The 17,120-nt window shown below is 32.8% G+C and overlaps 1 protein-coding gene across 1 annotated transcript; it reads right to left on the bottom strand.

Moving 5' to 3' along the window:
- Positions 1 to 632: 632 nt before the first annotated feature.
- Positions 633 to 2,004, bottom strand: LOC110107228. The gene is made up of 3 exons (XM_028697024.1): positions 1,857 to 2,004; positions 1,637 to 1,706; positions 633 to 1,185 (listed from the first exon to the last, which is right to left on the bottom strand). The coding sequence occupies exons 1-3, from the start codon at positions 2,002 to 2,004 to the stop codon at positions 633 to 635; spliced, it is 771 nt and encodes a 256-aa protein (XP_028552857.1).
- Between the last annotated feature and the right edge of the window lie 15,116 nt (positions 2,005 to 17,120).

Raw genomic sequence — 17,120 nt, 5'->3', positions numbered from 1 at the left:
GAAGCTACCCCAAACGAAACCTTAATTTATTTATTCTCCCCATTTGGTCTTCTTTGGGTTTGGAAATGGTTTGAGCCTTATCTGACTTTGATAGTTTCCTGAAACAGTGTAGTGTTTCTTTGAGGAGTTAGCCAATAATTGTTAATGACTTGGACTTCTGATTTGCCAATGCCACACTCAAAAATTAGAAATCAGAGTCCAAAGATAGAAGAAATAAGAGGAAAACTTGCAGGGAAATTCTATCTTGGCCCCCCTGCGAGCCATTGAAGTTTTATTTATAAAAGTTTCAAACCAATTACAATGCAGTTACACACTAACTATTCAATTACAAGCAATCTATCTACTAATCATAACAATTGCCTACACTACTATAGAAAACTTAGATTAAAATATCATCATACAAATTGTATCAGGACGGGTTTAAATACTGTTAAAGTTATCTTGAAATTAGTGTTATGCAAATTCTTCAAATATAACTCATCCTGATACCATTTATATTAAGATATTCTTACAAAATATTTTTCTACAGTAATTGCTTAAAAATTGCTTGTCGTTTATTCCAGCTGTAGCTATTTTTCCTCCACTGTTTCCATTAAATATTAATCTTTCAACACCTCAAACAGAAAAATTATCTAGGTGCTGCAGGTGTTATTCCTTCTACTGCCACTCTTATTCTGATTGCTCGCAGCTCTCATAATAGAGTCCTTCGTCCCCACCATTCTACAGCTCAGAAAATCTCTCAAAACTAATGGCGCCCAGCTGTGAGCTTTATTATCACCACGTTCCTTACTTTTAACTTCAGTAACCTTCCTCCCATTCTCCACAGGAACAATTTCTTCACAACAGACTTTCTCTACTGTCTTCATCTCCTCCTTCCAAGAATCTATCTTGAAAACTGCAGTTTTCCTTTGGGCTTCTTCTGAGCTTGAATTCGATGTTTCTTTTGGCGATTGTTCCTCTAATTTTGTAGGAAGCTTTGAAGAAGTAGTTTTTTCTCTCTGCAATGCTTCACCTGACATTCTTAATGTCGCAGGAGAAGCCAAAAACTTTGCTTCTTCCTTCAATTTCTCAAAGATTTTGATGGGGGAGAGGAGAGATCCCTTTAATACAAACTCGCAGTAGGAGGTGGGGATGATGAGGTCATCATCGGTGAGGTCCTGCCATATATAGCCGGTTCTGTACTTCCTATAATAGCAATATTATCAATGAAATTTGCATGCCTTTATAATATAATCTCATATATAATAATCAAAATTTCCATTTTAATATAGTATTAAATATATGTTATCTAAGCTTATATATGTTAATAATATAGTATTAACTGCCAAATATCAATTAACTAAATTACCTATCTTTTAATATCATTGATGAAAGTCTTATCTTAAGATGTCATTAATTCAAATAATTTGTTATCTAATTCATAATACAATGTTTCATAGTAGTGGAAGACATTGAAGGTTTCATTTGGAATAACTTTTTTACTGCTTCTTAAAACAGCTTTTAAGTACAATAATTTTAACTTTTGTACTAAAAAGTTGTTTCAGAAGCAGGAAGAAAGCTGTCTCAAACGAAGTGTAAGTTAACTCGTAAAGTAGAAGAAACTTGCATTAAGATGTTAAGCAATTAATGAGCAAACCTCTTGTATGACCAAGCAAAGGATTCCGATATTTCTTTTCCCCTGAGCTCAGATAGCCATCTCTTAAAATCTAAAAATGTTATCAATTTTATATAAACAATGTAATAAATTTATTGAACAGAATAATCAATTAAGTGAGTGTAGAGAGAGAGAGAGTGAGAGAGAGAGAGGGAGAGAGAGAGACGATGTAGTTGATGATAAAGATGATGAGCTTGTGCACCTCGAAGATGAACACCATTGTTGTTAAGGTGGTGAACTGTGATGAGGTGAGGCTGCTCGATCTTCCCTTTCCTGCTTAGGAAGTAAATTATGTGAAGCCTCCTCATCAATACCTCATCTCCTCCCTTCCTTTCTGTGCTTGCTTCCATCTCGATCTTCACAAGACTTTGTTTCTAAAAAATCTTTTAATTTGCCTCCTAATAGATTGCTCCAAGCTATCTGTATTTCTATCCATATAAATAGATGGAGAAAGAAGAAAGAGAGAGAGTGAGAGAGAGAGAGAGAAGGGGGATTTATTAACTAATTATTCTCTAGGGAGTTCGATATTTACTCTTCTCATGCGAGTAATTAGCAAGCTTTCTACCTTATCTTGAATTGTTTATGAGATTCTTTTATTAATTAATCATGTCATAGAATATGAATATATTGGAGAATTAATATAGATCAATCTCATAAAAAGGAGGTGATTATGTATAACCCTTGCAAGAAAATAGAAGATTGAGGTAACAGCTAGCAAAGGGTGGATGCAATTTATTTGCTTGCTAGTTGATTTGTCTCAAGATTATTCCATTAAATTTTTTTGCTTAGGAACAATTTTAAATGTATTAATAAATTGATAGAAATCAATATTTAGGGTGAATATCTTCTATAATTAATATTCTCATGTGATTAAGCGAGCTCTTGATGCATGTTATTTGATGATACTTCGATCTATTTGAGTGGAATAAGGACTGATGTAAGGAACTCTCATGTAAAAAATATTAGAAATATAATTTTTAAGATGTGTGTGGAATTTTAGATTCAGATTTAATTTGGGACAGTTTTTTTATTACTTTTTAAAATTGTTTTCTAGCACAAAATTTTTAATTTTTGTAATAAAAAGCTGCTTTAAGATGCAGTAAAAAAATAGTCTCAAACCAAGCCTTAAGCTTCATTTGGGACGACTTTCTTACTATTAAAGTAGCTTTCTAGTACAAAAGTTTTAATTTTTTTACTAAAAAACTGCTTTATGAATCAATAAAAAAGTCCTCACAAACAAAGCCTTAGTCTCCTATCAAATAAATAAAAAATATATTTATGCAGCAATACTAAGTTGCTGACATTAAAAAATAAATTTATTTTTATGTTACAAAATAGATTTAATAATTAAGTGATACTATCGTCATGTATCCAGCCTAATTTTGATCTCCCTTAGTCATTCCCTAACCATTATAATTGGTTAAATAATCATTATTTACATCAGATGATTAAGCTTACATCAAATATTCATCTTTTATATTTGATATAAAATTAATAAAATAAAAATATTTGAATAATAATAAATGTTATTTTTTTGGTGAATTAATATTTTATAGGACATGCACCTTAAAATTTTGGATATCTTTTATAAATTAAGGTTTCGTTTGAGACGGCTTTCTTATTGTTTCTTAAAATACCTTTCTAGTACAAAATTTTTAATTTTTGTATTAGAAATTTGTTTTAAGAAGTAGTAAGAAAGATGTCCCAATACTTCATTTAGGACAGCTTTCTTACTATTTTGTAAAGTTACTATAGAGAAAATAACTTCTTAAAACTGTCATAGAAAGCATCTTCCTAGTACAAAATTTTTTTTAAAGCAACGAATAATCAATCGCCAAATAAAATACATGATCGAAGTGTGAAAAGCAAAGGAATAAGAAAGTTTTCCCAAATGAAGTCTAAGTGATGTTCACAAAATCACTTAATTGTGTTGATCGATAAGATTAAACATAAAATTAATTCCTAACTAGTAAAGAATATAATTATTTTAATAGAAGATTAGATCCCTAACTGTTTGCATAAAAATTATAATGAAAATTAATTCTCAAACTACTTTAATCGACACTCAATAAGGCTTACACTACATGAAATCGGTATTTCAATAAAATATATTTGAGAATTGTTACTCAATAAAGCTTACACTACATGAAAATTATAATAAATTTGTGATATTTGAGATAAGAGTAAGAAGGCCTTAGCCATTTGAATAATGGCTAGGGTTAACATCACCGATGAATGCTTGAAATTTAAATAATTAATTGAATCATAGTAATCGGCATCGTGTATGTGCATACTTACATGCCTTCCTTCGATTCCCATCATACAAAATAAGAATGTTGATGCTTGATTTAATTATAAAAAAAATTTACCAGCCTATAACTTAACAGCTCTACAAATATATATAGATCAAAATTAATCGAATCATATTTGAACAAATTCAAATATTGCTCGAAAATGATCGAATAATGATCAAATTATGATCAAATTATAATCAAATATGCTCAACATATAATTGAAATACATTTGAAAATATGATTTAAACATAACCATCGAACGACGTTCAAAATTTATTTGAATAAAGTTTGAATAACATAGTATTTGGCAAATTGAACTATATTTGATCATGATTCAAATAAGATCCATACATAGTTCTTGCAATGAATGATGAGGAGTACGAATCGAGATTTGACGATGGAGATGGGATAAAAATGATACCCAAAAGATGATAAAGTTCAATGAGAGAAACAACTGGGATAAACCAAACATATAATCACAAGAAATGAAAAAATAAATATGTAATATAATGATTTTTTTTTAAGAAACACTTTTATTCCATAAAAATGGAAGATACAACGAAGACCAACTTGGAAGATCCAAAAATTACAAATCTAAAATCAGCCAATTAAGGTAAATATCAGCCGATCTCAGGAAATAGCATGGACTTCTGACCAACCATTCGGTGGGCAGGCGCCAAGCACAAACCAAGCATCACCCCACTGTTCAAACAAACGCCACCAATCATAACGAGAGAAGGAGCCACCAAGGTTTCCAACAAGCCAAGTACATTCAGTGGTTGGGCAGAAAGCCGCCTCATCATTGACCAGACTAGACAATTAATGGTCACAACTAAGTAACATAGCATCCAGCCTAGCCAAAAAAACCAATTACTTTTTTTTTTTATTTAAACCTACAACATTTGCCACCACCATGACATTGGACTTTTTGAGCATAACGACTTACATTCAAGATATACTCATGAAAATCATTCTTCGGCTCATCCATATCATCTCCAACATCCCTGTAAGGAGAAGAGCAAAACACATCCAACTAATCGAAAAGATCCATATGACTAATTGTGAATTTGGAAGCCAATTGATTTTTCAACTCCTCAGAAGAAATAAGTGCAATTGAAACATCCACAGACGACATATTCACAATTGGGCTCAAAGTAACAGTCGAAAAAACATTAGAAACCAACAAAATGGGAGCCTCAAGACTATGCAATTCAGCATTACAATCCACTGGAGTACCAACAATAGCTAGATGATGATCATCCAAACCAACGGAAACATCTACATTCTCATTTGTCACACCAGAAACCAAACAATCCACAGGAGTGGAAACATCACATGTCACATGATCTAAAGAATCTGAATTATAGGAGAAGTAATAGAATTAGTCATACAAATACCAATTCCCACTACTGCCAACACATTCTCATTATTAGCACAAGAAATAGTCATAGGCATAACAACAAAAGACGACAGAACATCCTCCTTGGCATGACCAACAACAAACCCATCAACCTCCACCCCAATATCAATTACCCCATCATAACCCCTATTAATAGATGCCTTATTAATAGGCGAAACAATACAATTTTCAATAACATTTCCCAAAATATCTAATATAATGATAAGTAATTGTAGCGCGTTTAGTGTTGCTTCTAGAATAGGGGAGAGAGGCTTTGGCTGATATAAGATTCCCACAACCATTAGTAGAATGATGATCGAGGACTAGAAGAGCCTAACCTCCAAAGAAGACTCACATAGTTCTTGATGGTATAAAGAGGCTTATTTATAACCAAAAATAAATATTAAGACTCCTAATAATATAATAACTTTAATTATAACTATCAATTATATCATTAATCTAAACATATGATCGTATATGGTATGTAAACAAAAATCATTTTTGTCAGGCACTAATCTAAAGGCATATTTGAGCTAAAAACTTTCAAAATTAAAAATGGGACCATCCAAATTCTAAACTCGGCAACCTTAAAGTCAAATTGAAATACTCGACAAAACGAATCTAATGACACCAAAATCGGCCCAATCCAAGTCCAAATGTTGGGGGTAGGGGGTTACATTTTCCAATCATCGCCTTTGACTATCACCACAAGTTATCGCTACCGACAACCATTATTGCCACCAATGGCCATCATAAAAAAAATTAATCACTTTCTCCAGAATACTGACAAGATTTGAACCTATTAAAAGACTAATGGCCAATGGGTAAACTGTTAAAATAGAGAAAGAGGCAGTAATGGCTTTTCATAGTTTTACATAGAGTTGTAGGGCTATTTAATGATTTGTTTTAAAACATTAATTATTTAAATCATAATTAAATATGATTTTATTAAAAAATTTATTTGTTAACTAACTATTCTTTATCTAATAATAATTATTAAATATTAAATTATCACCCATTTATTTATTTATTTTTGCACTGCTAATAATCTAATTAATTAAGGTGAATAGTACTTTTTGCTTTTTCTCACTCTTTTTGCCCAACGGAATGTTGCGGCCGCACACTTATGACTTAGTATGAGAGATTTCCTCTAAAGGATTTAGCTAAAGCTAAAACTGAAAGCCGAAAGGGGCTTAAATCTAATTGTTTTAGTGGCTTAATAGAGCAACAAGTTCGTTAACGAGAAAACCTGCTCTAATTTGTGTAACTCTTCCTTTTAAAGTTATTTATTAATCCATAAAAGTCACCAACATTTTTTTCTGAACACATGAAAAGCATCAATGGTTCGTTTTCCCCTTTACTTCTCTCTCACGACTCATGAGTCACAATCTCGAGCGCTGCTTTAGTTTTCCCTTTCGCTCTCGCTCATCCCCAAACAAAGACCGTCTGTGGCATATGTTTATGCCTTATAAGCTCTAAGGGTCATGTTATTTGCATTCTTAATTTTGATCTTACAGTTCCTCTTAGCTCCGGTAATGAGACGACAAACATAACTATTTTAATTTAGGCCTGTTGCGGGCTAGAATATACGCGTCGATAGAATTGTAATTCTACGTCTTAGCGTTGCACGAATATCCAGCTCACACACTGAGAACACAAGAATTTTTACGTGGAAAACCTTGGAAAAGGGGGAAAACCACGGGGCATAGCCCAGTTGAAAAGATTTTGTATCGAGATTTGTGTCCGATCAAGATAATTTTTGATGATATATCAAGCCCCCCCTGAACATAATTTTTGGCTCCGCCACTGCTTAGCATCCAGCCTAGCAAAAAAGTAGAAGAGGAGGCTATAACATAAAAGGACACAAGCCAAAAAACCAATTACTTATTTTTTTATTTACACGTACACCATTTGCCACCACCATGAAATTGGACTTTTTGAGCATAACGACTTACATTCAAGATATACTCATGAAAATCATTCTTCAACTCATACATATTATCTCCAACATCCCTGCAAGGAGAAGAGCAAGACCCATCCAACCAATCAGAAAGATCCATAGGACTAATTGTAAATTTGGAAGCCAATTGATTTTTCAACTCAGAAGAAGAAATAAGTGCAATTGAAACATCCACAAACAGCACATTCACAATTGAGCTCAAAGTACCAGTTGAAACAAAATTAGAAACCAACAAAATGGGAGCCTCAAGACTATGCACTTCAGCATTACAATCCACTGGAGTACCAACAGTAGCTAGATGTTGATCATACAAACCAACAGAAACATTTACATTCTCATTTGTCACACCATAAACCAAACCATCCACAGGAGTGGAAACATCACATGCCACATGAACCAAAGAATCTGAATTATAGATGGGAGATTAAATAGGAAAAGTAATAGAATTAGTCATACAAATATCAATTCACATTACTGCCAATACATTCTAATTATTATCACAAGAAATAGTCATAAGCATAACAACAACCGATGGCAGAACATCCTCCTTGGCATGACCAACAACAAACCCATCAACCTCCACCCCAATATCAATTATCCCATCATAACCCTCATTAATAGGCGCCTTATTAATAGGCGAAACAATACATTTTTCAATAACATTTTCCAAAATATCTAATATAATGATAAGTAGGTAATTGTAGCACGTTTAGTGTTGCTTCTAAAAGAGGGGAGAGAGGCTTTGGCTAATATAAGAATGATGAGGACTAGAAGAGCCTAACCTCCAAAGCAGACTCACATAGTTCTTGATGGTATAAAAAGGCTTAACCTTAAAGTTATTTTTAAAGACTCGACAAGACGAATCTAATGACACCAAAATTGGCCCAATCCAAGTCCAAATGTTGGGGGGTGGGGTTTACATTTTTCAGTCATCGCCTTCGACTATCAGCACAAGTTATCACTACCGACAACCATCATCGCCACCAACGACCGGTATCAAAATTCATCACTTTCTCTAAAATATTGACAAGATTTGAACCTATTGTTGGGTATATTTGTCCTCAAGTGGACATCTATTCCTATGATCTGTATCGAAAAAATTAAGTCATGTTATTGGATATAGATTGTCAAGTCATGATTTTTGTACTTTTCCTCTTCTTTAATAATAAAGAAAGGAGAATCTTTGTATCATTTGTTATATATTGAATTTTATAACTAGGCTATACTCCTAGTTTTTTCACTTTTTCGATTTTCCATGTAAAAAATTATAGTCATAATACTTTCAGCTGCACGTGTTAAACTTTTGTACAATACTTAAATACAAACAAACTTAAATTTTTTCTAGCATGTAAAAAATAAAATATATTAAATCTTTCATTTTCTTGCAGAATATATATTAATTATTTTATTTAAAATCATGATATTTATATATTTACTTGTCTTGTTATTTTTCTCAACCCTTACTCCTACACTCCAAGTTCATATAACAACTCCACGCCACTATACAACTTCAATCTTTCAGACCTCCACCGAAAACCTCTGCCTTCACTTATTGAACCTCTACGGCCTACCGTAGTCACCTGTCGGTGCCCACATCCATACTGTTCCTGTCACGGACATCATCACTTCGCGCCTCCAACCCAACCCCGGCTGTCACTCACCGTCACTAACCTATCGCTTCCCTTCCATTTCTTCGCGGGAACCCTAACTCCTCGAGGATTTATAGATCAACATTATTTTCACCACCAGAAATGAAGGAGGTTAGCGCCCGAGGCACCTCGCCAGAGTTCCCGTCGTCGGGACATCAGGTTGTAAAAATCATCGGGAACCTATGTTTCTTCATATTTGTCTCCTCTGTCATCGTCTTCTCTGTCATTGCTGCAACCTACCAACCCCCTTACCCATGGTTCCAAACCTCCAAGGCCATTACCAAATCCCTCTCTGCCACACTTCCCAACTCCACCTTCGCAATTGACGACTCTCTTCTGCACACCGGCGAAGATCTCGTCGCCTCTCCCCCTTCTGCCGTCAACGCCGGCGAAGCTCTCCTTAACAATAACTACTTCCCCACCTCCTTGGCCTGTGATCCAAACGCCCCGCTCAACTGTTCCAACACCGTCGTCCTGGCGGTGATCCAGCGCATCACCTCCAAGATCTTTCGCAAATCCATTATCTTCATTTCATACGACACCCCGTCAATGGATCCAATCCCAATGAATGCGGCGCAGACTGGCACTTCCGCAACCGTTTAGAGAAATCCTGGCGATGCTATCACGACTACCGCCGCTTCCACCTTGCTCCGGCTGAGAATTGCACCTTCGAGGTCATTCGTGCCGGTAAGTTCCGCTCCGGTACCAATGTCGCCCGCCATCCCCGTCGCGCTACCTCCCCACCGGCCGTCAAAATCCCGGATCTAGACATCAACGACACGATCCCACTGTTGGACGGTACCTATACTACACTCGTGGCGGTGATTACTACAAGAGTATGAATCATTGTATGGAGCTTCCTCTGTGGCCTCGAGAAGCCAAGTTCCTCAACCGGACTTTCATCATGGACCTCATTGTATGCCTTGCCGGAAGCTACACTTGTACAGGAGAGAATGAAGATGGTAAGGATTTCAGGTTTTACTTTAATTTCGAGCATCTAAAGAACTCTGCTTCGGTTGTTGAGGGGGATTTCCTTTGGGACAGGAGAAAATGTGATCACTCCTTTGGTAAGCGCCTATTGTTACCCTAATGCCACACTCCAAAATTTTAAATCAGAGTTCAAAGAAAAATGAAATAAGAGGAGAACGTGCAGGGAAATTCTATCTTGGCCCCCCTGTAAGCCATCAAAATTTTATTTATAGTTGTTTCAAATCAATTACATTGTAGTTACACTAATTATTCAATTACAGCAAACTACCTACTAATCATAACAATTGCCTCCATTACTATAAAAAACTTAGATTAATGCAATACAAACTCTTCGAATATAACATTAATAGAAAATCAAATAAAATAATATTCGAACTCATCCTGATACAAAAATATTTTAACATGGTATCATTCTATAGTTATTGCTTGTCTTTTAGTCTTCCAGCAGTATGATCTGCTGGACGATCCCTACTTTTCTTCCCAACTGCTGCCACTTTTCCTCTACCGTTGCCATTTAAAATTGATCTTTCATCACCTCCCTACTTTTCTTCCCAGCTGTTGACACTTTTCTCTACCGTTGCCATTTAAAATTGATCTTTCATCACCTCAGGAGCTCTTCTTTCCCTTGTTGCTCTCTGTTTTCAAATAAATTGCAAAGATGATCAACGTATTCCTTATAGATATATGCAAATAATAGTTCATTGTCTATTACTTATACTTCTATCTACATTCAGCCAAATTAAAAAATTGATTTTCAAATTAAAAAATAAGCTAATAATTTTCTATTAAAATAATATAATTGATTAATTATTCATCAATTATAGATAATTATGACATCTTAATCATACTTTAAAGTTTCTTTTCTGTACTAATTTCAATTACACTTATTCAACATTAACATATCAAACAAAAAAATTATCTAGGTATCGCTGCTGTTATTCTTTCTACTACCACTCTGATTCCGATTGCTCATAGCTCTCATAATAAAGTCCTTCATCCCCACAGTTCTACAACTCAAAAAATCTTTCAGAACAAATGGTGCCCAGCTGCGAGCTTTATCATCGCTATTTTCCTTACTTTTAACTTCAGTAAGTTGCCTCCCATTCTCCATAGGAACAATTTATTCACAGCAGAGTTCTAAGAAAATGTTGTTGAGGTGGTGAATTGTGATGAGATGAGGCTTCTCGATCCTCCCTTTCCTGCTTAGGAAGTAAACTATGTGAAGCCTCCTCATGAGTACCTCATCTCAACCCCTCTATCTGCTTTCTTCCATCTTGATCTTCACAAGATTTTGTTTCTCAAATCTCTTTTAATGTGCCTCCTAATGGACAGCTCCAAGCTATTTATATTTCTATCCAAATAAATTGATGGAGAGAGAGAGAGAAGGGGGGATTGATTGACTAATTATTCTCAAGGGAGTTCGATATTTACTCTTTTCATGCATGTAATTAGCAAGCTTTCTACCTTATATTGAGCTTTTTGTGAGATTCTTTTGCTAATTAATCATGTCATAGAATATGAATATTTTGGAGAAATAATAGAGATCAATCTAGAGAGTGATAAAGACCAGAGAGTGATAATTATTTTGTATAACCCTTGCAAGAAAATAGGAGATTGATGTAACAGCTAGCAAAGGGTGGATGTAATTTATTTGCTTGCTAGTTGATTTAGTCTCAAGATAATTCCATTAAAATTTTTGTACTCGGTAACAATTTTAAATGTATTAATAAGTTGATATAAATCAATATTTAGGGTGATTATCCCCTATAGTTAATATTCTTATGTGATTAAGCGAGCTCTTGATGTATGTTATTTGATGATACTTTAATCTATTTGAGTGGAGTGATGACGTATTTAAGGAACTCTCATGTAAAAATAATAGAAGATTATTAAGATGTGTGGAATTTTAGATTTAGGCTTCGTTTGGAACAGTTTTTTTATTAATTTTAAAGCAGCTTTTTAGTAAAAAAAAATTAATTTTTGTATTAAAAATTAGCTTTAAGAACCAGTAAAAAAGCCATCTCAAACGAAGCCTTAGTCTCCTATCAAATATGCTGACATTCAAAAGAAAACTTAAATTTTTAAATTAAAAATAGATTTAGCAATTAAGGTTGTGTTCGATACGGCTTTCTTACTACCTCTTAAAGCAACTTCAAAATTTTGTACTCAAAAGTTTATTTAAGAAGTTGTAAAAAAGCCATCCCAAACAAAGCCCAAGTGATACTATCATTATGTATCCAACCTAATTTTGATCTCCCTTGATTCATTCCCTAACAATTATAATTAGTTAAATAATCATTATTTCCATCGGGTGATTAAGCTTACATCAAATATTTGTCTTTTATATTTGATATCTCATTAATAAAAGAAAAACATTTGAATAATAATATATGTTATTTTTTATGGTAAATTAATATTTCATAGGACATGCACCTAAAAATTTTGGCTATCTTTTATATATTAAGGTTTCATTTGAGCAGCTTTCTTATTGCTCCTCAAAGCAACTTTTTAGTACAAATTTTTTAATTTTTGTATTAGAAAGCTGTCTCAATGCTTTGTTTAGGACAACTTTTTTACTATTTTCTAAAGTTTTTGTAGAGAAGGTAACTTCTTAAGGCTATTGTAGAAAGCTGCTTTCTGAAACAATTTTTTTTAAAAGCAACGAATAACCAATGGAAAACTAGAAAACGTGATTGTAGTCTAAAAAACAAAACAGTAAGAAAGTTGTCCAAAACGAAGTCAAAGTGATGTTCACTAAATCATGCGAATTTGATCTTATTAAGTGTGTTATTGATACAAATTAAACATAAAATTAAATCCGAACTAGTAAAGACTATAAATATTTTAATAGAAGATTAGATCTCTAACAGTTTGCATAAAAATTATAACGAAAATTGATTCTCAGACTACTCTAATCGACACTCAATAGGCTTACACTATATGGCATATTTTCCTTTCAATTTATATTTTTATTACATTTTAGAAATTGGCATTTCAAGAAAATATACTTGAGAATTGTTACTCAGTAAAGCTCGCATTATATCAAAATTATAATATATTTGAGATATTTGAGATAAGAGTCATATGGCTTTAGCCATTTGGCTAATATAAGATTCCCACAGCTATTAATAGGATAATGAGGACTAGAAGAGCCTAACTTTCAAAGAAGTCTCACATATTTTTTGATGGTTTAAAAAAGCTTATTTATAACCAAAAATAAATATTAAGAATTCTAATAATTTAATAATCCTAGTAACAATCTATAAATTTAATTATAACAATCAAGAGTCCAAAGAAAAATGAAATAAGAGGAGAACGTGCAGGGAAATTCTATCTTGGCCCCCCTGCGAGCCATTGAAATTTTATTTATAATAGTTTCAAATCAATTACAATATAGTTACACTAATTATTCAATTTCAAACAAACTACCCATTAATCATAACAATTGAACTTAAATAAATGCAATACAAACTCTTCGAATATAACATTAATCTCAAAACAAATATAAGCATATTCGAACTCATCCTTATTCCAAGACATTCTAACATAGTTTCCTTCTACAGTAATTGCTTGTCTTTTAGTCTTCCAGTTGTACGATCTGCTGGCCGATCCCTACTTTTCTTCCCAGCTGCTGCTACTTTTCCTCTACCGTTGCCATTTAAAATTGATCTTTCATCACCTCAGGAGCTCTTCTTTCCCTTGCTTGTTGCTCTCTGTTTTCAAATAAATTGCAAAGATGATCAACATATTCCATATAGATATATACATAAAATAGTTCATTGTCTATTACTTATACTTCTTCCTACATTCAGCCAAATTAAAAAGTTGATTTTCAAATTAGAAAATAAACTAATAATTTTCTAATAAAATAATATAATTTATTAATTATTCATCAATTGTTGATAATTATGTCATCTTAATCATATTTTAAAGTTTCATTTCTCTATTAATTTCAATTAAACTTATTCAATGTTAACATATCAAATAAGAAAATTACCTAGGTACTGCTCTTGTTATTCTTTCTAGTACAACTCATATTCTGATTGCCCTTAGCTCTCATAATAAAGTCTTTAGTCCCCACAGTTCTATAGCTTAGAAAATCTTTCAGAAAAAATGGTGCCTAGCTGCGAGCTTTATCATCACTATTTTCCTTACTTTAAAATTCAGTAAGTTGCCTCTCATTCTCCCTAAGAACAATTTCTTAACAGTTGAGTTCATAGAAAATGTGCACCTCAAAGGTGAACACCATTGTTGTTGAGGTGGTGAGCTGTGATGAGGTGAGGCTGCTCGATGCTCCTTTTCCTGCTTAGAAAGTAAACTATGTGAAGCCGCCTCAGCAGTACCTCATCTCCTCCTTTCCTTTCTGTGCTTGCTTCCATCTAGATCTTCACAAGACTTTGTTTCTCAATTCTCTTTTAATTTGCCTCCTAATGGACAGCTCCAAGCTATCTATATTTCTTTCCATATAAATAGATGGAGAAAGGAGAGAGAGAGAGAGAGAGAGAGAGAGAGAGAGAGAGAGAGAGAAGGGGGGATTGATTGACTAATTATTCTCAAGAGAGTTCGATATTTACTCTTTCATGTTTTTTTATTGCTTTCTAAAACGGAGTTTTAGTACAAAAATAAAAAAATTTGTACTAAAACTCCGTTTTAGAAAGCAATAAAAAAGTCGTCCCAAACGAAACCTAAGTTATAATATTTTGTAAGAAATACAAAGTTGTAGTTTGAGGATGACGGTCAGCAACTCATGAGCAGGAATGTCGGACCTCAATGAAAGATGCAGACCGGCTTTTGATTTCGTTGAGTATACCTATTTTTATTTACTTACACTGGTTCAATTTCCGCCCGGTCCGACATTCCCGCTCACTCAACACTCCGCCCACGCACGGAATTCGTAAATTCGAAATAGTCCGCCTTCTAATCGAGCCGGCTCAACAAGCGCTGGAGCTGGACGGCTTTCTTACTACTTAAAAGTTGCTTTTTAGTACAAAGTTCTGATTTTTGTACTAAAAAACTACTTCATGAAAAAATAAAAAAGTCCTCACAAATGAAGCCTTAGTCTCCTATCAAATAATTGAAAAAATATATTTATGTAGCAATACTAAATTGCTAAAATTAAAAAATAAATTTAATTTTTTTATATTAAAAATAGGTTTAAAAATTACGTATCCACCTAATTTTGATCTCCCTTATTCATTCCCTAACCATTATAATTGGTTAAATAATCATTATTTACATCGGTTGATTAAGCTTACATCAAATATTTATCTTTTATATTTGATATCACATTAATAAAATAAAAACATTTGAATAATAATATTTTTTTCTAATAAATTAATATTTCATAGGACATGCACCTTAAAATTTTGAATATCTTTTATAGATTAAGGTTTCGTTTGAGACAGTTTTCTTATTGCTTCTTAAAACAACTTTTTAGTAAAAAATTTTAATTTTTGTACTAAAAAATTATTTTAAGAAGTAATAAGAGTGCTATCCCAATGCTTCTTTTAGGACAGCTTTCTTACTATTTTGTAAAGTTACTATAAAGAAAGTACAATTTTTTTTAGAAAGCAACGAATAATCAATGGTCAAATAAAACACATGATTGCAGTGTGAAAAGCAAAGGAGTAAGAAAGTTTTCCCAAACGGAGCCTAAGTGATGTTCACCAAATCATGCGAATTTGATCTTATTAACTGTGTTGATTGATACAAATTAATTCCTAACTAGTAAATAATATAACTATTTTAATAGAAGATTAGATCCCTAACTGTTTGCATAAAAATTATAATGAAAATTTATTCTCAGACTACTCTAATCGAAACTCAATAAGGCTCACACTATATGACATATTTTCCTTTTAATTTATCTTTTTATTGCATTTTAGAAATCAATATTTCAATAAAATATATTTGAGAATTGTTACTCAATAAAGCTTACATTGCATGAAAATTATAATATATTTGTGATATTTGAGATAAGGGTCAGAAGGCCTTAGCCTTTTGAATAATGACTAGGGTTAATGTCACCGATGAATGCTTTGAAATTTAAGTAATTAATTGAATCATAGTAATTGGCATCGTGTATGTGCATACTTACATGCCTCCTTCCATTCCCACTATACAATATAAGAATGTTGATGCTTGATTTAATTATAAAAAAAATTCATCAGCCTATAACTTCACAGCTCTATAAAATATATATAGATAAAAATAAATCGAATCATATTTCAACAAATTCAAATATTGATCGAACATGTTCCAATAATGATCAAATATACTCAATATATAATTGAAATATATTTGAAAACTTGATCTTGACTTAATCATAGAACGTCGTTCAAAACTTATTCGAAAAATTTTTTTAATAACGTTAGTATTTGATAGATTGAACTATATTTGATCAAGATTTGAATAAGATCCATACATAGTTCTTGTGATGAATGATAAGGAGGAATACAAATCGAGATTTGACGATGGAGATGGGATAAAAAAGATGGTAAAGTTCAATGCTTCATTGTTTCTCCAATAAGTGACAATACAAAAAAAATGACCAGCTTTGCATTATCTTCACTAACAAGTGGTATATCATGATTGATGCCACCTACTTTTTAGAGTCTGTTCGGAACAATTGTAACATTTTATGAAGATGATTATAAAGATGCCGTGAAGAAGTAATTTTTGAGAAACTATTGTAGGAAGTAACTTTCTAGCACAAAACTTTCTTGAAAGCAATGAAAAAATAGTGACAAAAAAGAAACTATAGTAAAGATCTAAAAAATAAATTAGTAAAAAAGATATCCCAAACCAAGCCTGGGATAGCTTTCTTCTTAGTTTCTAAAATAGTTTTTAGCACAAAAATTTATTGAACTTGAAATTATTGTACTGAACATTGTTTTAGATAGCATAAAGGAAGCTGTCCCAAACAAAACCTTAATTTATGTATTCTCCCCATTTGGGCTTTTTGGATTTGGAAATGGTTTGAGCCTTATCTGACTTTTATAGTTTCCTGAAACAGCGTAGTGTTTCTTTGAGGAGTTAGCCAATAATTGTTAACGACTTGGACTTCTGATTTGCTAATGCCACACTAAAAAATTAGAAACCATAGTCCAAAGATAGAAGAAATAAGAGGAAAACTTACAGGGAAATTCTATCTTGGCCCCCCTGCGAGCCATTG

This window comes from Dendrobium catenatum, unplaced genomic scaffold (genome assembly GCF_001605985.2).
Source record: "Dendrobium catenatum unplaced genomic scaffold, ASM160598v2 fragScaff_scaffold_853, whole genome shotgun sequence".
Lineage (NCBI taxonomy): Eukaryota > Viridiplantae > Streptophyta > Magnoliopsida > Asparagales > Orchidaceae > Dendrobium > Dendrobium catenatum.
Note: the sequence above shows the minus strand (reverse complement) of the source record. Positions and strands in the feature narration are given on the sequence as shown.

Bases quoted from the DNA above. Each gene is read 5' to 3' on its own strand.
- LOC110107228 (XM_028697024.1), bottom strand. From the start codon at position 2,004: ATGGAAGCAAGCACAGAAAGGAAGGGAGGAGATGAGGTATTGATGAGG. The intron at 1,707-1,856 runs GTGCACAAGCTC...TAACATTTTTAG, and splicing joins CAATGGTGTTCATCTTCGAG to ATTTTAAGAGATGGCTATCT. The intron at 1,186-1,636 runs GTTTGCTCATTA...TTGCTATTATAG, and splicing joins TTTGCTTGGTCATACAAGAG to GAAGTACAGAACCGGCTATA.